Source organism: Dermacentor albipictus, chromosome 8 (genome assembly GCF_038994185.2).
Source record: "Dermacentor albipictus isolate Rhodes 1998 colony chromosome 8, USDA_Dalb.pri_finalv2, whole genome shotgun sequence".
Lineage (NCBI taxonomy): Eukaryota > Metazoa > Arthropoda > Arachnida > Ixodida > Ixodidae > Dermacentor > Dermacentor albipictus.
In genome coordinates, this window is record NC_091828.1 from 39,504,516 (window position 1) to 39,523,379 (window position 18,864).

At 48.3% G+C, this 18,864-nt stretch overlaps 1 protein-coding gene across 1 annotated transcript; it reads right to left on the reverse strand.

Moving 5' to 3' along the window:
- Positions 1–16,530: 16,530 nt before the first annotated feature.
- LOC135915216 (uncharacterized) lies at positions 16,531–18,322 on the reverse strand. The gene is made up of 2 exons (XM_065448241.2): positions 17,841–18,322; positions 16,531–17,537 (listed from the first exon to the last, which is right to left on the reverse strand). The coding sequence occupies exons 1-2, from the start codon at positions 18,177–18,179 to the stop codon at positions 16,764–16,766; spliced, it is 1,113 nt and encodes a 370-aa protein (XP_065304313.2). The 5' UTR covers positions 18,180–18,322; the 3' UTR covers positions 16,531–16,763.
- Positions 18,323–18,864: the final 542 nt, after the last annotated feature.

An 18,864-nucleotide genomic window follows, 5' to 3' on the forward strand; every position in this document is an offset into this window, starting at 1 on the left:
ATTGACAATATCTTAAGGCATATCTGTTGGATTCAGACTGCAGTACTGCTATAGCATTATAGTAAACCTGGCGCCCTGCCATTACAAGCGTTCAGTAAAACCAGTTACCCCGAGGAACTCGGAAAACATAGGCAGCAATTTCTTGTGGGCACCTTACAGCCTAAACAATGCAGAAACTTCAATCAGAGTCTACGAATATTAACTTCCAGCCCGACTCACGTGATCAAAGAATGTTGGCAGATGATACTGGCCGCGGTAGTTTAGTGGCTACGGCCTTTCGCTGCTAAATACGAGATCATAGAATGCAACCCAGCCTCGACAGCCGCATTTTGATGCAGTAGTAGTAGTAGTAGTAGTAGTAGTAGTATGTGACTTTCAAAGGAAAGGAGTTGAACAGAAAAGTGCGGCGCCGTAACTGTCTCTAGCTCTAGGGACACCTTAAGGGACACTTTCTATAGCCAGAAAGTGCCCAAAACTCTGCCAGGCGAAAATCCACTCGGCCAGAGAAAAGCGAACGCGAACCAAAGTTTGCCGCGCGGTGGTCGGAGCAACACGAGAGAAGCGCATGCGCGCTGGTTGCCTCTAGGAGCCCGCGAGTAGCGAGGACAAAAATTGAAGAGGCTCAAACTGTCCTCGCGAATAAAAGTCAAATTCGAAGAAATAATTAGGAACGTAGTTACCTTCGCTGGCTTTAGTGTATTGACATGGATGTTTTGGCTTAAGTGAAAAAAATGTTGATATTTTTTTTTATCTGACATGACGGCACAAATGAACCACCACAACGCTTCTTCTCATCGAACCTCGCTGCGTGTTTTGTCAACTTGTCTCCTAGTGTGTTGATTTGGCTTTTCTCGTTGTATGTTCCAATGAAAGACTTTAGAAAAGTGAGCAGACCTTTATCGTCAAATGTTTATAACAACAATAAACCCACAAGGTTCCGCAATGGAAAATGTAAAGCAGAACTTTGTAAATGTCAATGCACCTTATGCATCAAAAGTTTATGAGCTTTATACCCATAAAATTTCGGAATTGACATTCATGCGCTCCATAGATTCCGCGGCCTCCCCGCGATGCCTCGACGAGCCCGTTCACCATCGAAACGCCCTTGAAACTTTGTGCTCGGATGGGGCTGCTTGCGTTATGTGACTCACAGTGCATGGGCGCTACCGCTAAATCCAGCCCGAGTTCGCAAGGTTCACTCTGAAATGTCTTTTCGAGCGTGAAAAAGACATTCTAGAGAAAAGTCAGAATGATTTCCGGCACCGCAAATTGCTTGGGTTGGCGGTGCATGAAGAGCACAAAAAAATTTCGGGGGGGGGGGCTGAAGCCCCATAAGCACCCCCCCCTTCCCCTTGGCTATGCCCCTGACAGCATTCATTTAGCAGCGCTCATCCTTGCTTACTGGAACCTGCGCGGCACAAACACAACCAGCACAGTTTCCAGTGCGAACCAGCGAAATACAGCGAGAACCAGCGCCTGTACATCCAGCGTTCTCACTGGTGTCCCAGTGAGTTCCAGCGAGCGCCAGCGTACCGAGTGCGACCAATTGCCAGAAAACGCGCTGGTTTCACACTGGAAGACGCTGGTGTTTGCAATAGGGTTGCTAGGTGACTATGTCACCGCCGCGTTTCAAAGGGTATGTCAACAAACACTCATCATCATCACTCCCATCGTATCGTGCCAGTTGCCTTGCGTTGTGAAATGCGCGTGGCGGAGCCTGTATACGTGCACCCTTTGCGTTGCAGTTGCATATTATTACATCAGGCGGCACGAAACGTAGCAGTCGCATAGGTGATGGTACAAAGTAGACAAAGAATTCTTGAAAAAAAGAACTAAATAATCGAGACGTGTAAGGATTGATATAATGAAAATCATGGAGTGCGTACCTCACCAATGAAAGAAGGCTACGTGACTGTTTGTCACCGCCCCAAAGCACATGGAATGCCATTAATCATGATCATCCTTAGCATCGTATCGTGCCATTTGAGGTGCGATGTGTCATCCGCGCCACGTAGCGTCGATACGTACAAACTTTGCATGGCAGTTCGGTTATATTCCACTAGGTGTCCTGACAGGTAGCAGTACATATAGCAGTTGCATGCTGCATGTAGCTGGGCCACTATTCGTCACCACCCCTCTTCGAAGGGCATACCAATAAATCATCTTAATCGTCATTATCATCATCAGCACCAACGCGTCGTGCCACAAGTCAAGGGATGTGACATGTGCGCCACGTAGTCTGAATACCTGTGTTTCTTCTTCGGTACGCGTTATATGGCGCCAACTCACGGAGAATGAACCACTGCTAAAGAAGCGAATTGTAGAGCTACGCGCTCGGCTGCAACCAGGCAGTATCGGGCTGAGAACACCGCGGTGGAGAGAGCAGGACAAACCGCTGCACAATCTGCAGCTCGCCGTCGACACCGGGCGAACAGTTCAGATCGTTCTCGTAAATCGATCGCGATGAAACTTCGGTGCGTGGACTAGGTAGTCTGTGTTGCCGAAAATAGAGCTGCTATGGAGCCGCTCCTCGAATTTACAATGTGATTGTGTTGCGTGTGCCACGTAGGCATGTGACTTTTTCTAGTGCACAATATTTAGTCCTCATCACCCGCCCACACAGTTTATGCCGATGTCAATGGTGTTCTGTCGAGGTTAGGCCTATTACAGTCACCAGGACATGCGTCTGCCACTGTTGAACCTAACCGGACGTTCAAACTATTAGGACGAAGAAAACTGTTTTATAGTTCCTTGTTGATCATGTAGATTAGAGATCCACCAATCTGCATTTCGTGCTTTGCGAACGCAAAAACGGTTGTTACATGGCATCCCCCATTATACCGGGCATCCGACGTGATTAGACGGAAACATCAAAATGTGCAAGTGACACGTAGCTGCACAGAACCAAGATGTTGCTGTTTGCCACTGCTTGGAAATGCTCACATTGCTTCTTAACGTTATCGTACATCCTCCCGTCTCTGCAATTTAAGTACTTTCACCACACCACGTCGACAGCCGGAGAACTTGCGGCTCTCCAAGGTGCACTCCATTACGTACTCCAGCAGCCACCAAATCGTAGAGCCATTTTCTGCGACTCAAAAGCAGCCCTACAAACTCTGCAGTTTGCGCTACCCCATTGGATACACGAACACCTAATGTACGAAATAAAGCAGGCTCATCACCACGCGGTTGAGAAAGAACACGGTATCGGATGTTAGTGGTTGCCGAGCCACTGCGCAATTGTCGGCAACGACAGCGCAGAGAAAGCTGCTCGCTCGGCTCATCAAAAACATCAGAGGGTGTTTATACCACTATCAAAAACGGATGCTGCGCGGCAACTACAGTTGCTTGCTCGCCGCATCACACTTCTACGATGGAATTCATCGGGTTTCAGGAACTCACGCGTGCACTCTCTCGACCCCAATTTGCGACGTCACCTGCCACCGTGAGTGGTTTTCGCGGCCCCCGTGAACGGTTTCCGCGGCCCCCCATTTAGACACTTCGGGTGTGGAAGCTTCAGCTACTTGAGAACTTACATATTTTGCCTCTGATCGATCTTGCTGGAGTTGTGGCATCGCAATGTGGCCCGGTTGTGGTCACATCCCCGCTACCTTTCGCTGCGTCCTATGCCTCGGTTACGTGACGTCCGTAATGTGCACCGTTGAATCCTCATCACTGGCTGTTCCGGTTGCTGCGACGTAGAAACATGCAATCGGCGTCGACATGACCGAAAGGCCGGCAGTGTGAGCAACGTGACAACATGCACTCGCGACGTACATGTCCCGAACCATGGCAGCACAAGCACTGCATAGGCCAGCCTGGTGCAACCAACAGCGCTAGTTCACCGGTGACGCAAATCTGGTGTGGAAGGTCGTTAACCTTCAGGAGCACAGCCCGGGTTGTCGAAGCTTTCTCCTTCACTCCCTCCACACGCCACCACTCCCGAGTAACCTCGGTCACTTTGCCAAACGCCGCGAACGCCGTACGGACATCGTCGTCTGCCACGCCGTGTAGCAACCAATGAAGCCACCGCCTCACCTGCTGCTCGTGCGGGTCGATGACGAGACAGCCTCGCCCCTTGACCGGAAGTTCTTTCAATGCAGCTAACCTCTTCGTCGCCTCCGGGCTGTTTATTGTCACAGCCCACACGTGGTTGATCTGGTAGGCATCCGAGCACAACGTCAGGAAGCAGCCGTTCCTCTTGCAAAGCGTGCCGGAAATCTTCGACCCTGAAGGGCCGCGCTCGAACATCTCCGTGCAAGAACACTGTGTTCAAAATGACACGCCCTGTTGGTAAATGCGGTAAAGTAATCTCATAATCCTTGTCGGCTTCATCTACAATCATGTTACTGCGTCCCGGGTGGGCCGCTGAGACCACTCGTGAGGAGCCCGACATTCCGCGTCCGCTCACCTTGGTGGCTTAAGAGGAAGTACTACGCCACGGACGCATGCATCGACCGGTAATGTGAAACGCCGTTATGAATTCCTCGCTGGCTTGCCAGTACCTTGAGACGCTTGGCGCGTTTCGATTTGGCCACCTCGACAAGCTCAACCGTTTCATATAGTAGCGATTGTGTGTGTTCGCAGAGTTTTCTGCACTTTGAAGAGTATAGATTGCTCTGAAATTTACGACAATGTAGGCATATAAAGCATAATAAACAAAGTCGCAAGAGCCTCTGAATCCAAAAGCACAAACATCGGACAAATTTATGTACTGCCCATCATTCCCATGGTGCGTCAACGACTGCAGAGCCAGAGTTCCCTCTAGTGTATTGTAAGAAACTCTATGGTGGTCACCAAGCCGAAGGCGTGGATACTGGCGGTGACACCGGGCATTAGGTGACGGCACGGTAGGCTCGTTAGCATGGATGTGGTCGGCGGCGCGCATTGAAATGTGCACGCAGTTAACAATGGGGCCCATTTAGGCTGATTGTTTGTTACTAAAACAAGTAGACTTCAGTGAAACGTAACATGTGATGCCATATTCTTCCGTGAAATATACGGAACAGTCCTACTATTTATTTATTTATTTGCTCATTTATTTATTTATTCACTTATTTATATATTTATTCATTCGGTTACTTCACAGGCTTCCGAAGGATAATTGCGTGAATGAAGAATACAGACAATTAGCAGCAAAAAGGGGCACAAATAAATTATACATTCTCAGCGGGGGAAGATGAAAGAACAGATATCTAACACAAATCACGCAATAAAAGAAACAAAAAGGGTATATTAAATATCAAAAACGGAGAAAGAAATTATACAAATGCTAGCCGGTAAAGATGAAACAACTCTCTAAAAAATTTGGATATTGCAATAAGCGAAGCAAGAATGACTGTATGCAACATTGCTAGAGATAACTTAGGTGCGAAGTAGCATTAGTTGTGATGAATAATGGAAATATGTGTAAGCCTGAGCTACAAGATACAGGTTCAAGAGTGTCAACTATTTCGTTTGCCAGGTTATTTCAGTTCAGAATGACAGGTGGCAACGCTGTTGAATTGAAAGAATTGGTTCGGCCAAACACACGCTGGAAACTGATACGTTTATGCAGACATCGAGATGCGCGAGATGGACGTAAGGTAGACAGGCACGTCCTATGAAGTGTATTGTGAAACGGGCAAGGCAATACTATGGTTCTTCGTTATTCCAGAGATGAGAGAGTAAATATGACTTAATGCTAGTCACGATATAGTCGTGGTAACAATCCCTGACACTGAAGTGGCCGGCGCGGTTTTCAACTCGAGAGTCGCGATTAAGAAAGCTTTATGAGGGGATCAGATAAGGGCCGCAAATTCATGTTGACGCGTTATGAATGACTGATAGGCAGGTTATCGGGTGAGGGAGGGAGAACCACGAAGGTTACGTTTAAGATAACCGAGCATAGGTGAAGCTTCAGCAGCTAATTTTCGATGTGCGCCGACCATGACAGGTTAAATGTAAGGAGAGTGCCCAGTTACTACTATGAGTTGGTGCGCGTAACAGGGCTCTCGAAGGAATGACGTCGTTTAGGGTGGTACATCGTTAATACAAATGAATATAGCAAAGTAAATTAACGGATTTTACGTGTCAAAACCACGATCTGATTACGAGGCACGCCGTAGTGAGGGAATGCGGAATATATAGGCCCACCTGGGGCTCGTTAACCTGCACATAAATATAAGCACACTGATGGATTCGCATCGCCCCCAACGAAATGAGGCCGCCGTGGCCGGCATTCGATCCCGCGACCTCGTGCTCAGTAGCCGAGCACCTTAGCCACTAAGCAAACATGGTGGGTGTCAGAAAAGTAGTGGTACGAGTACGCTTCCTTATCGTACACAAGAACTTACATCGCTAGTACTGAAAATGAAGTGATCGACAACAATTAAGTGCCTAAGGAATAAAAAAAATGGCTGTGGCTTAGCTAAGGTTAAGCCCAGGATGCGAAGCATACTAGCCTTTATTATAGTTGTTGAACCACTGTTTAGCCTGGTGAACTGCTGTTGGTTGGCTATATTTGGTTCGGCTAGACGAAGAAACAACTCATGCGTTACTCTGCTTCGCCTTCAAGAGTGGAACGCGACAGCGTTCCCGTCGACCCGCCAAGGGGTGTAAGACAATGGGCTATGGCACAGTGACTACGCGCCCCGCATCGGTCGCGGTGAGCGTCGAGCAACGCAGCGTTCGGCGGTGCACCTGAGCAAGCGACGCACGCCTGAGCCTTAGAAACAGCTCGTTTCTAAGGTAACACCGCATTCACTAGAGGCGCTTTTGTACCGCTTTGAAGCATCGAACTCATGGCTGAGTGGCAGTGTCTCCGTGTCACACTCCGGAGACCCTGGTTCGATTCCCACCCAGCCCATCTTGCAAGAGTTGAGCCAGAGCCACCCAGAAAAATTGGAGGACGCTTAAGCTTCGCCTTCAAGAGTGGAACGCGACAGCGTTCCCGTCCACCCGCCAAGGGGTGAAAGACAATGGGCTATGGCACAGTGACTATGCGCCCCGCATCGGACGCGGTGAGCGTCGAGCAACGCAGCGTTTGGCGGTGCGCCTGAGCAAGCGACGCACGCCTGAGCCTTAGAAACAGCTCGTTTCTAAGGCAACACCGCATTCACTAGAGGCGCTTTTGTACCGCTTTGAAGCATCGAACTCATGGCTGAGTGGTAGTGTCTCCGTGTCACACTCCGGAGACCCTGGTTCGATTCCCACCCAGTCCATCTTGCAAGTTGTTTTTTGTTCATGAAATGCCTGCTGAGATTTATCTCTCACGGCCAAAGCCACCGACGCGGACGACACCGGCTTTTCTGCGGCACGAGCTCCTTAACGCTATCGCGTTAAAATCAGTCTCTGTAGCGCGCCGCAACCTTCGCTTCTCATTCCAACGAGCAGCTCTGTCTCCAGGAGGCATCTCACCTCGTGAGTGTCTAGCAGAGGCAAGCGCAGCTGCTTATATACCGCCGCGACGCCGCGAGCGACGGCGCGAGTTGGAGCCCCGTTTCTCCTCTGTCGTGACGTCACGGTGTCACGTGGTCAGCGTTGAAGGTGACGGCGCGAGTTGGAGCCCCGTTTCTCCTCTGTCGTGACGTCACGGCGTCACGTGGTATTGCATGGGGTCACTAAAGGTCATTGAAGGCGACACCGCCGCGCCTGAGGAGCTGGGTTTAGCTCTAGTGATATGCTTCGCATAAAAAAAATATTAGAGATACTGCTAGGGAGTCAATGTTTAAGCAAGAAAGTTGAGCTGTGAGGCCGCACTGAGCAACGCGATTGAAAACCGTAGCGAAATCAATGAAAATAGAATCTGTATTTTGGCCCGTATTCATGCTTAGAAAAATATCTGTATTAAAAAGGACTCAGTTCAAAATGCGCGTAAGGTCAGGGCCAGAAAGGGCGGAATGCGGCGTGGCGAAGTTTCAGACATTTCTCCCTGGCGTCATCATGGCTTTCCACCGCTTTCACAGCGTGGCCACCCCATCGCGTTCTTTTTGATGGCAAATGTAACATGCGCTTCTTGCAAACAGCGTTTTTGCCGCTGTGTCACAAAGACTATTATCCGCCTACTTGGACGTGTCCTATGTAGAGACGCGCGAAATGTCTCGACGGTGATGCACTACCGGAAGTGATCGCTCGAGAATACTGTCTCTGAATAGAACTTACTTTTGCACTTCGTGCGCCATGACGACCTAGAGTATCATAGTGATCTCGAGAAGGCGTTTGCGAGCAGATCTAGCACGGCCGACTGCGCTCGCAAAATGTAGCTTCTGCAGCTTCGTCAAGCGCAGTTTGCCTACATTGCGCGCATTGGCATATCCGCGGTGCACTTTCCTGCTGCGGCGCAGTGTACGCTTGTGCTCTGATAGCTCGGTCAGGAAATGTGTGTTCCGCATCCCTCTACGCAGCTTTGTGCACTGGACGCCCGTCGCCCGCGTTCGAGTGCGTGTTCCGGTACCCGACGGCCGCGCGAGTCGTACGCGTTCCTGCAACAGCTCGAATCACTTTGCGAATGTTGAGCGAGCGACAAGCTCGGGCGCCTACACATAACTGAGAGATCCGCAGTCGTGTACCGCTCTGAAACTTCCGCCACATCAGTATCACTAACCCTCGCCGCCATGTGCACGCGTCGTCTTCTTAGGCGCCATTTAAGGGCTGCTAATACGAAAATTAGGCAGTTACCAGTCCTGCGGATTAGTCAAGATTACTTTGATAGTATATGTTAAGCAGTTGTGGGCAGTTTAGCCCAAGTGAACTTTCATTGCAGTTGGCCTTTAATATACTGACTCAACTACCCAATACAAGCGATGCGAAGCTGCATCGCAGATGCAAACCTGCCGATGCTTACAAGTACCTGCTTTTAACAAAAGTCTGGCAGTATGGATAAACGTACGTGTAGTAACCGCCTACTAGACATGACTATTTTGTAAGTATTCCCTTTCCCCGTGCTTGTGCAATAGCAAAATTCGCACGTCGATTTGTATATATTCTGTAAATACGCACCAGCACTGGTTTTATCCCTTTTCTTTCTTTTTTTTTGGGGGGGGGGTGCGGATCTACTAAACACATTGGAAAGAATATTTCACTACAAGCCGTTCTGATGAAACGGGAGACACATTTCGGCCAAGAGAGAATTCTTAACAGAGCAAGGCCATCAATCTGCAAAAGGTAAACACGGCCGTGCGGTTCCTTATAATGAACATACCCGCTGCGGCAGTGCAGTAGCTATGACGTTGTGCTGTTGAGCTCAATGTCGAGACGGCCGCATTCCGATGTAGCAGAATGCAAAGGCACTCGTTTACGTTGAGTTAGGTGCGCAATAAAAAATATACGCGGTCGGCACGCTTCATAATCATGTGGTGGGTGGGCATCAATTTCGTAGGGAAGATATAACAATAAACAGAAGGGCGAACTAATGACTAACAGATTTTAGCGAGACAAAACTTACTAGAAACAGGTTTCATTACGCGAGGCGTTGCGAGAGCTGCCCTGAGCTCGCTGAACTCACCGGTAGCAGCCGGGGTGACGAGCCGCGCTTGTCCACAGCTCTGCTCACTTCGTCATTGTCAATATCACCAGAGGTGATGACGGTGATACTGGTGCCGCTCGAAAACTCGACAACATTGACGAAAAAGCTCCATTGCAATGTAAGGTCCGCTTCTGAGCAAATTTATTTTAATTTACCAGATATTGAAAGAGTTACCCTCTTTTACAAATGGTTACAAAATCGGAAAGAAGAGGAAATTGATGAGTTGTGTCATTCTCCGTGTCATTTTCTTTTGTTTGATGCAGGTTGTGGAATCTGCCAAATTTCGTTCGGTTATTTGTTCCAAGTTCAATTCAGCGCCGTGAGATGCCTCTGAAATTTAGTGAACATATGACCTATTGACAATATCTTAAGGCATATCTGTTGGATTCAGACTGCAGTACTGCTATAGCATTATAGTAAACCTGGCGCCCTGCCATTACAAGCGTTCAGTAAAACCAGTTACCCCGAGGAACTCGGAAAACATAGGCAGCAATTTCTTGTGGGCACCTTACAGCCTAAACAATGCAGAAACTTCAATCAGAGTCTACGAATATTAACTTCCAGCCCGACTCACGTGATCAAAGAATGTTGGCAGATGATACTGGCCGCGGTAGTTTAGTGGCTACGGCCTTTCGCTGCTAAATACGAGATCATAGAATGCAACCCAGCCTCGACAGCCGCATTTTGATGCAGTAGTAGTAGTAGTAGTAGTAGTAGTAGTAGTATGTGACTTTCAAAGGAAAGGAGTTGAACAGAAAAGTGCGGCGCCGTAACTGTCTCTAGCTCTAGGGACACCTTAAGGGACACTTTCTATAGCCAGAAAGTGCCCAAAACTCTGCCAGGCGAAAATCCACTCGGCCAGAGAAAAGCGAACGCGAACCAAAGTTTGCCGCGCGGTGGTCGGAGCAACACGAGAGAAGCGCATGCGCGCTGGTTGCCTCTAGGAGCCCGCGAGTAGCGAGGACAAAAATTGAAGAGGCTCAAACTGTCCTCGCGAATAAAAGTCAAAGTCGAAGAAATAATTAAGAACGTAGTTACCTTCGCTGGCTTTAGTGTATTGACATGGATGTTTTGGCTTAAGTGAAAAAAATGTTGATATTTTTTTTTTATCTGACATGACGGCACAAATGAACCACCACAACGCTTCTTCTCATCGAACCTCGCTGCGTGTTTTGTCAACTTGTCTCCTAGTGTGTTGATTTGGCTTTTCTCGTTGTATGTTCAAATGAAAGACTTTAGAAAAGTGAGCAGACCTTTATCGTCAAATGTTTATAACAACAATAAACCCACAAGGTTCCGCAATGGAAAATGTAAAGCACAACTTTGTAAATGTCAATGCACCTTATGCATCAAAAGTTTATGAGCTTTATACCCATAAAATTTCGGAATTGACATTCATGCGCTCCATAGATTCCGCGGCCTCCCCGCGATGCCTCGACGAGCCCGTTCACCATCGAAACGCCCTTGAAACTTTGTGCTCGGATGGGGCTGCTTGCGTTATGTGACTCACAGTGCATGGGCGCTACCGCTAAATCCAGCCCGAGTTCGCAAGGTTCACTCTGAAATGTCTTTTCGAGCGTGAAAAAGACATTCTAGAGAAAAGTCAGAATGATTTCCGGCACCGCAAATTGCTTGGGTTGGCGGTGCATGAAGAGCACAAAAACATTTCGGGGGGGGGGGGCTGAAGCCCCATAAGCACCCCCCCCCTTCCCCTTGGCTATGCCCCTGACAGCATTCATTTAGCAGCGCTCATCCTTGCTTACTGGAACCTGCGCGGCACAAACACAACCAGCACAGTTTCCAGTGCGAACCAGCGAAATACAGCGAGAACCAGCGCCTGTACATCCAGCGTTCTCACTGGTGTCCCAGTGAGTTCCAGCGAGCGCCAGCGTACCGAGTGCGACCAATTGCCAGAAAACGCGCTGGTTTCACACTGGAAGACGCTGGTGTTTGCAATAGGGTTGCTAGGTGACTATGTCACCGCCGCGTTTCAAAGGGTATGTCAACAAACACTCATCATCATCACTCCCATCGTATCGTGCCAGTTGCCTTGCGTTGTGAAATGCGCGTGGCGGAGCCTGTATACGTGCACCCTTTGCGTTGCAGTTGCATATTATTACATCAGGCGGCACGAAACGTAGCAGTCGCATAGGTGATGGTACAAAGTAGACAAAGAATTCTTGAAAAAAAGAACTAAATAATCGAGATGTGTAAGGATTGATATAATGAAAATCATGGAGTGCATACCTCACCAATGAAAGAAGGCTAGGTGACTGTTTGTCACCGCCCAAAGCACATGGAATGCCATTAATCATGATCATCCTTAGCATCGTATCGTGCCATTTGAGGTGCGATGTGTCATCCGCGCCACGTAGCGTCGATACGTACAAACTTTGCATGGCAGTTCGGTTATATTCCACTAGGTGTCCTGACGGGTAGCAGTACATATAGCAGTTGCATGCTGCATGTAGCTGGGCCACTATTCGTCACCACCCCTCTTCGAAGGGCATACCAATAAATCATCTTAATCGTCATTATCATCATCAGCACCAACGCGTCGTGCCACAAGTCAAGGGATGTGACATGTGCGCCACGTAGTCTGAATACCTGTGTTTCTTCTTCGGTACGCGTTATATGGCGCCAACTCACGGAGAACGAACCACTGCTAAAGAAGCTAATTGTAGAGCTACGCGCTCGGCTGCAACCAGGCAGTATCGGGCTGAGAACACCGCGGTGGAGAGAGCAGGACAAACCGCTGCACAATCTGCAGCTCGCCGTCGACACCGGGCGAACAGTTCAGATCGTTCTCGTAAATCGATCGCGATGAAACTTCGGTGCGTGGACTAGGTAGTGTGTGTTGCCGAAAATAGAGCTGCTATGGAGCCGCTCCTCGAATTTACAATGTGATTGTGTTGCGTGTGCCATGTAGGCATGTGACTTTTTCTAGTGCACAATATTTAGTCCTCATCACCCGCCCACACAGTTTATGCCGATGTCAATGGTGTTCTGTCGAGGTTAGGCCTATTACAGTCACCAGGACATGCGTCTGCCACTGTTGAACCTAACCGGACGTTCAAACTATTAGGACGAAGAAAACTGTTTTATAGTTCCTTGTTGATCATGTAGATTAGAGATCCACCAATCTGCATTTCGTGCTTTGCGAACGCAAAAACGGTTGTTACATGGCATCCCCCATTATACCGGGCATCCGACGTGATTAGACGGAAACATCAAAATGTGCAAGTGACACGTAGCTGCACAGAACCAAGATGTTGCTGTTTGCCACTGCTTGGAAATGCTCACATTGCTTCTTAACGTTATCGTACATCCTCCCGTCTCTGCAATTTAAGTACTTTCACCACACCACGTCGACAGCCGGAGAACTTGCGGCTCTCCAAGGTGCACTCCATTACGTACTCCAGCAGCCACCAAATCGTAGAGCCATTTTCTGCGACTCAAAAGCAGCCCTACAAACTCTGCAGTTTGCGCTACCCCATTGGATACACGAACACCTAATGTACGAAATAAAGCAGGCTCATCACCACGCGGTTGAGAAAGAACACGGTGTCGGATGTTAGTGGTTGCCGAGCCACTGCGCAATTGTCGGCAACGACAGCGCAGAGAAAGCTGCTCGCTCGGCTCATCAAAAACATCAGAGGGTGTTTATACCACTATCAAAAACGGATGCTGCGCGGCAACTACAGTTGCTTGCTCGCCGCATCACACTTCTACGATGGAATTCATCGGGTTTCAGGAACTCACGCGTGCACTCTCTCGACCCCAATTTGCGACGTCACCTGCCACCGTGAGTCTCCCGTAGCGAAACAACCTTACTGTGTCGCCTGTGGTAGGACGTGCATTCACAAAGGTATATTCATTCCTAATAGGAATGGCCAAGAGTGAGGCATGCAATTTGTGCGGGTGCGCTGAGACTCTAGAACACCTCATTGCCCATGCTATGACGCTCAACGACTTATTCTACAAGCCAAGCTAAGCCTATTAGATAATAGAAAGCTCTCGAAGGAAAAGTAATAATAATAATATTTGGGGTTTTATGTGCCAAAACCACTTTCTGATTATGAGGCACGCCGTAGTGGAGGACTCCGGAAATTTTGACCACCTGGGGTTCTTCAACGTGCACCCAAATCTAAGTACACAGGTGTTTTCGCATTTCGCCCCCATCGAAATGCGGCCGCCGTGGCCGGGATACGATCCCGCGACCTCGTGCTCAGCAGCCCAACACCATACCTCGAAAGAAAAGATCCTAGGACCATGGCCTAAGCATTCTTGCATGCAAAGGGCCATAAGAGCCCTTCTGCACTTATTGGAGGCTACGGCACTGTACGAGCGCTTGTGACAGTGAACGGTCCTCTGCGACTGACTCTGTGAATGACTGACTCTTTATTATTTTTATCCTCTCTCCTACTTCTCCATTCTTCCACTTCCCCCTTCCCCAAGTAGCCAATTAGGCACGTGCTTTCTTATGCTCTCCACTTTTCCCCTCTTCATTTCTCTCTCTGATGACAGCATGTTGCTAAACTAACAAAGCCAAATGGAGCTCAAGAACGTATGACTATAATTTATTAAACTGCCTGCCTAAGTTAAACTGCGTGTTTTGAAAGGAGCAAAGTATATGTAAAATTTACAAAAAGAAAGCAATGGTCAGTATGTTAGCCCGTAAGAAAGAAGTGGTCCTCAGTAAAATGTTTCGAAAAACCAGCGTAGTTTGAGTTACCTTTGACCAATGCGCAAGTTTTCTAGATGTTGCCCTCCTACGCGCGCCTTCGACTACTTTTAGAAAACAATGAAATGATACATTGCTTTCTTTCCACCGCGATGACATGCATATTGGCACACAGTAAGCCTTTCGACTTGCGCTCTTGCCTTCAGACTCGAGGGTGATGGCATCACGGCGATTATGTGACTATGAGGAATTCAGGGCATGGCGTCAGAGAAGAGGCTATTTTCGTCTAAAGCCTGAACATGGATCGCCTAGTGCTCGCACGGCTGTCAGGCGGTGACCGATTACATGGAATCGCGAATACATAAACGAGTATATTTATGCGTGTTGCTATGCTGACCTATGTTTACCTTTCGATATTTACTTGTTTATCGAGTTAATGTTTACCTATTTGCATGTTCTCCCAAATGAGCATAAAGCAGTGGACCGATCTTTAGAGCAACGTAAACGACCGCCTCATATATATGCCAACGGTATTAGTACTGGCAGCAGGAGTTTCCTCGCATGAACTATTGGTTTTGTAAATGAGCGATTGCATGCTCAAAATACTCCTTTATGTCTACTTTATCAAACGTGAAATGTCGGCATTAGAAGACCACGAAAATGATAAATATGTGGTATGAAAATGCGCACTATCCACGGAGTCCCACTCGCTGTTATTTATCCAAGGTGTACGATTGCCCACAGCAGCGCACTCAGTGCGATGCCACAGTACTTACATGGGCAAAATGTGCGTCTTTCGCTATGTTCAAAAATTATATCACGAGACGGGGACTCGGATCGCATTATGTTTGAAGCCAATGATGAAGGAGTGGTTGGTGTACTTGCCGATGTAAGTGAAGCACCTGTCATTGGGACGTCATCTGCGCTCTGTTCTAGAAATTTTGCACTCTATGAATTTACATAGAAACGCTACTAGAAATCTAAAAGCGACTATGCGAACCGCTTTCTTTAGTCACCTTTGTTCCGAAATTATCTGCAGACAGTTGCGGGTGGCACTGTGTGAGAGGGCATCAAGTAAGACGGGTACTACCGTCGTCGGCAACAGTCGCACAAAAATGCGAATTTGGCTGCTAATGGTACGCGATGCCGTCATACGCCCGCCCACGTGCATCCTTTCAATCCACAACGCATGCACTACGAACTGGCTCTTGTGGTGGTGGGTTTATTGCACGTGGCTATTTAAATCGTCAGAATCGCAGCTGTTCCTGTGATAGTTATCAACTGAAGAGATGGCGCCAAAAGTTCTGCGTGGTCAAGAATCAACTCTTCACCGGCTTCGTTCTCCGTGCCTGTGAAGCTGGCAGGCTTTGCGCGCCTGCGCCATTGGTGTGGCCCAAGGCATATCAAACAAAGGAATTCATTGAACTGCTTCATCAAGTTTCGATTTCCTTCTTGCACTTTTGTTTGTCTCTTCCATTTCTTTAAATTTAAATTGTCTCTTCCATTTCTTCCATTTCTTCCATTTCTTTTTTAGTTTTAAGCTCCTGACAATGTGCTGTCACCATTTGCTCCAACTCTTAACTGTCGGATTGCGCGATGGCGCTCGCCTGACGTTTGCTGGCGTACCAGCCTTGATAGTCGACGCCTTCAATTCTTGCATTTTCATTCATTTTACCACACTCTCATTTCGGTTTGGATGTGTCTGGTTCATACTTTCTCATCCTCTGCGCGCTATTCGTTGCTTTTCAAATCATGCACCTGCAAGCCCAAGAAGCTATGCTGCTGAATGTGTTTTCCTAGCAGAGTAAGGTCGCGTTCTCAATTGTTTCTCGAATGCTACGTTTCCTAAAGGTAAGCTGGTATCTCGGGATCGGAGCTAAGTGATAATGTAGGAAGGAGCTCCTTTTTTCAGGCCTTCAGACTAATGATTTTAGGCCCTTTCGTAATGTTATAACACCATCCGGTGACTTCACTTTACATGTCAAACAATATCCTGAGTTTAAAGAAAGTTCGGCAGCATAATACTGTCCTCTAAGAAGTGTATCAGCTATTGCTCATTTTTCCTCTTGACTTTCTTTTTTTTTTTCTTGAAACTAGACGCAGTTTCTTTAGGGTATGAGCTATTTTCTGCAGCCGCTTACGGTTCCCAATTTTGGAGAAGATATCCTAACTATTCCACTAAAATCCGCTCGGGAAGTGTTCTTTATCCTGCAGTCGTTGCACATCTACATAACTCTACGTAAGCAGCCATGCGTTCTAAAGATTCTCTAGAACGCTGCACACCAAATGCAGTCTACTGCACTGCGTGGTAGAGGTATCAATAACCAGCATATGCATTTAATATACTTTTATTTACCATGTTTAAAACATTCTGCATTGCAAAAGACGCAACCGGTCAGTTATATATGTGCAACTATATACATATAGATATATACAAGTATGCAAATATATACATGCTACTATACATTTGTGATAAGCAAATCAGCGTAATATATATACATAAGCATGAGGTCCATATACACGGGGTGAGCTATATACATGGGTGACGAGCTGGAACTCCCGGCCGGGTGTACTCTAGATCACGTTGGCATGGGATTCACCGAGACGGGCCAGGTACATGGGATCCACCTGGCAAGCCGAATAGCGTGACCGGCAGGGATCCCCGCTGCGACCGACACGCGACGCCTCCTTGTAGGGTGCCACGGGTGACAACGCTGAGGGCTTGACGTCATCGAAGAAGTCGACGACCTTGCGACCGTAGATGCCAAACAGTTGCGGATGCGCGGCCATGGAGCAAACCATGAGCGCGACGCAGCGCCCTTCGTCGTTGGCTTGAATGATCCTAAAGTAACGGCCCATCACGCCGGCGTCGACGGAACGGACAGGACGGCTGCGGTGGACGGGCGCCGACAAAGCGGTGACGCTCTGCTCGAGCTGACGGTTCTTGTGCACAACGGTGAACTGTCGTGGCTCGACGGGTGAGACTCGAGTCGGCCCAGGATTGGACCCCAGCTGGACGTCAGCGGCGGGGCCAGCACCATGAGCAACGCGGAATCCGCCCTTAATGTAGCCGCTTTGGTACTTGGGACCGCCAAGAAAGGCGGCGGACTTGCTGCCTAGCTTATTGAACTTGCTGGTCAGTCGGTCAACTTTGGACTGCACGACTTTAGGAATAGCGATCTCCGACATGACGATCTTGGGGACCATCAGCTTGGGCACCACAATCCTTGGTAGCTGGGGAACTGCGAGCTTAGGGACACCTGCAGGCACCACAGTCGTGGGCATCGACGGCAGCGTTGGAAGGTGGGTCGTGGATTTCGTCACGCTGGGCAGCCACTCAACTTTCACCTGAAGTCAAACAATTAAGGAACAAATTTTGTATGATCAACAGTACGAACAACCGAGAAAATCCACGAATACGATGGAATGCATGTAAAGTTTACTTTATCATCCTATTCAACAGAGCTTCCTTAAGTATGTAACGGACAGCAGCCTCGAATGCGATGTAGAAAAATATTCGCGTGAGCTTTGGAACATGTAGTGAAATTGAATTTGACAAATGCTTTAAACATCGCAACACGCATTCAGTATAAATACTAACGAGGATGCAGAAGAACTAGCACAAATTCTAGCGGGAAAAGAATCACTAACCTCGTTTTCTGCATGGATGGGCTTCGGAGCCGCCGTAATAGACGCGGCGCTTTTCAGAGCGCCCCTGACCACGTTGTCTTCAACGGTCGCTGCGGGAGCGTCTTCGTAACGCTCAAGCTGAGAGTTGTAGGAGATGGTCGCCCTGAAAGAACGTTTACCGGTGATCATGGCGAGTGCCTTGGTAGCGAGAGACAGCTTGTGGGCGACCATCGTCTGTTCCGCGTCCTTGGCCAGGTTAGCAGCACACACGTAGGGCGCCAAAGCGAGGCCCAGCTTGACTCCGCAGGCTACGCAGAGGGCGAGGCCAAAGAGCAGGCAGAGGATCTTGGGGAGGTTCATAGCTGCAACCGAAGACACGATTCAAAATTTTCTGGCTCCGAGCTCACGTTTTAACCAGTCTGCTGCGCGCTCACTGGTACCCAGGTCTAATGACGTCGTGGTAAACTGAGGCTTCTGATTCGCCGCTTCACTAACCCCCTCGTTTCGCGCCATTCTCGCACTTCTCGCATGTTTGCTCTTCACTTCTTGCCCTTGCTCTTGTATGACCCCTTTCCCAGTCCATCTAAAAAGTCTACGTATATTTTCCTCCTCTAAATGATGAGGAGGCAAAGCGCCCTTGTATTCCGCGGCTTTCTCCTGCTCACATGACTAAGCGAAAAGAAGGAAGCTTTTGACGTGGTGTGGGTAGTGTTTCTTGAGAAGGCTGTTTTTTATGAAAGAGAAAAAGAAGGGAAATCTCGTGTAACGCACCTAGAATTGATATCCTAAGAGAGGAGACGAAGTAAAAAAAAAAGGGGGGGGTTAATAGAAGCGTGGGTGATGTGTGTGTGTGTGTATGTGTGTGTTTTTTTTTGCTGAACACTAGCGGAAGAACAAAGAAGGGCAGAGTGTGCTTGTTCTAATGTTTGTCACAGCCTACATTTTAAGTTCCCAAACTTTCTTTTCCTACGTGACAACACAAATAGCGGTACCGAAAACACTGGGCACTAATAAGAACGTCGAGAAAACGTTAATCAGATTCAAC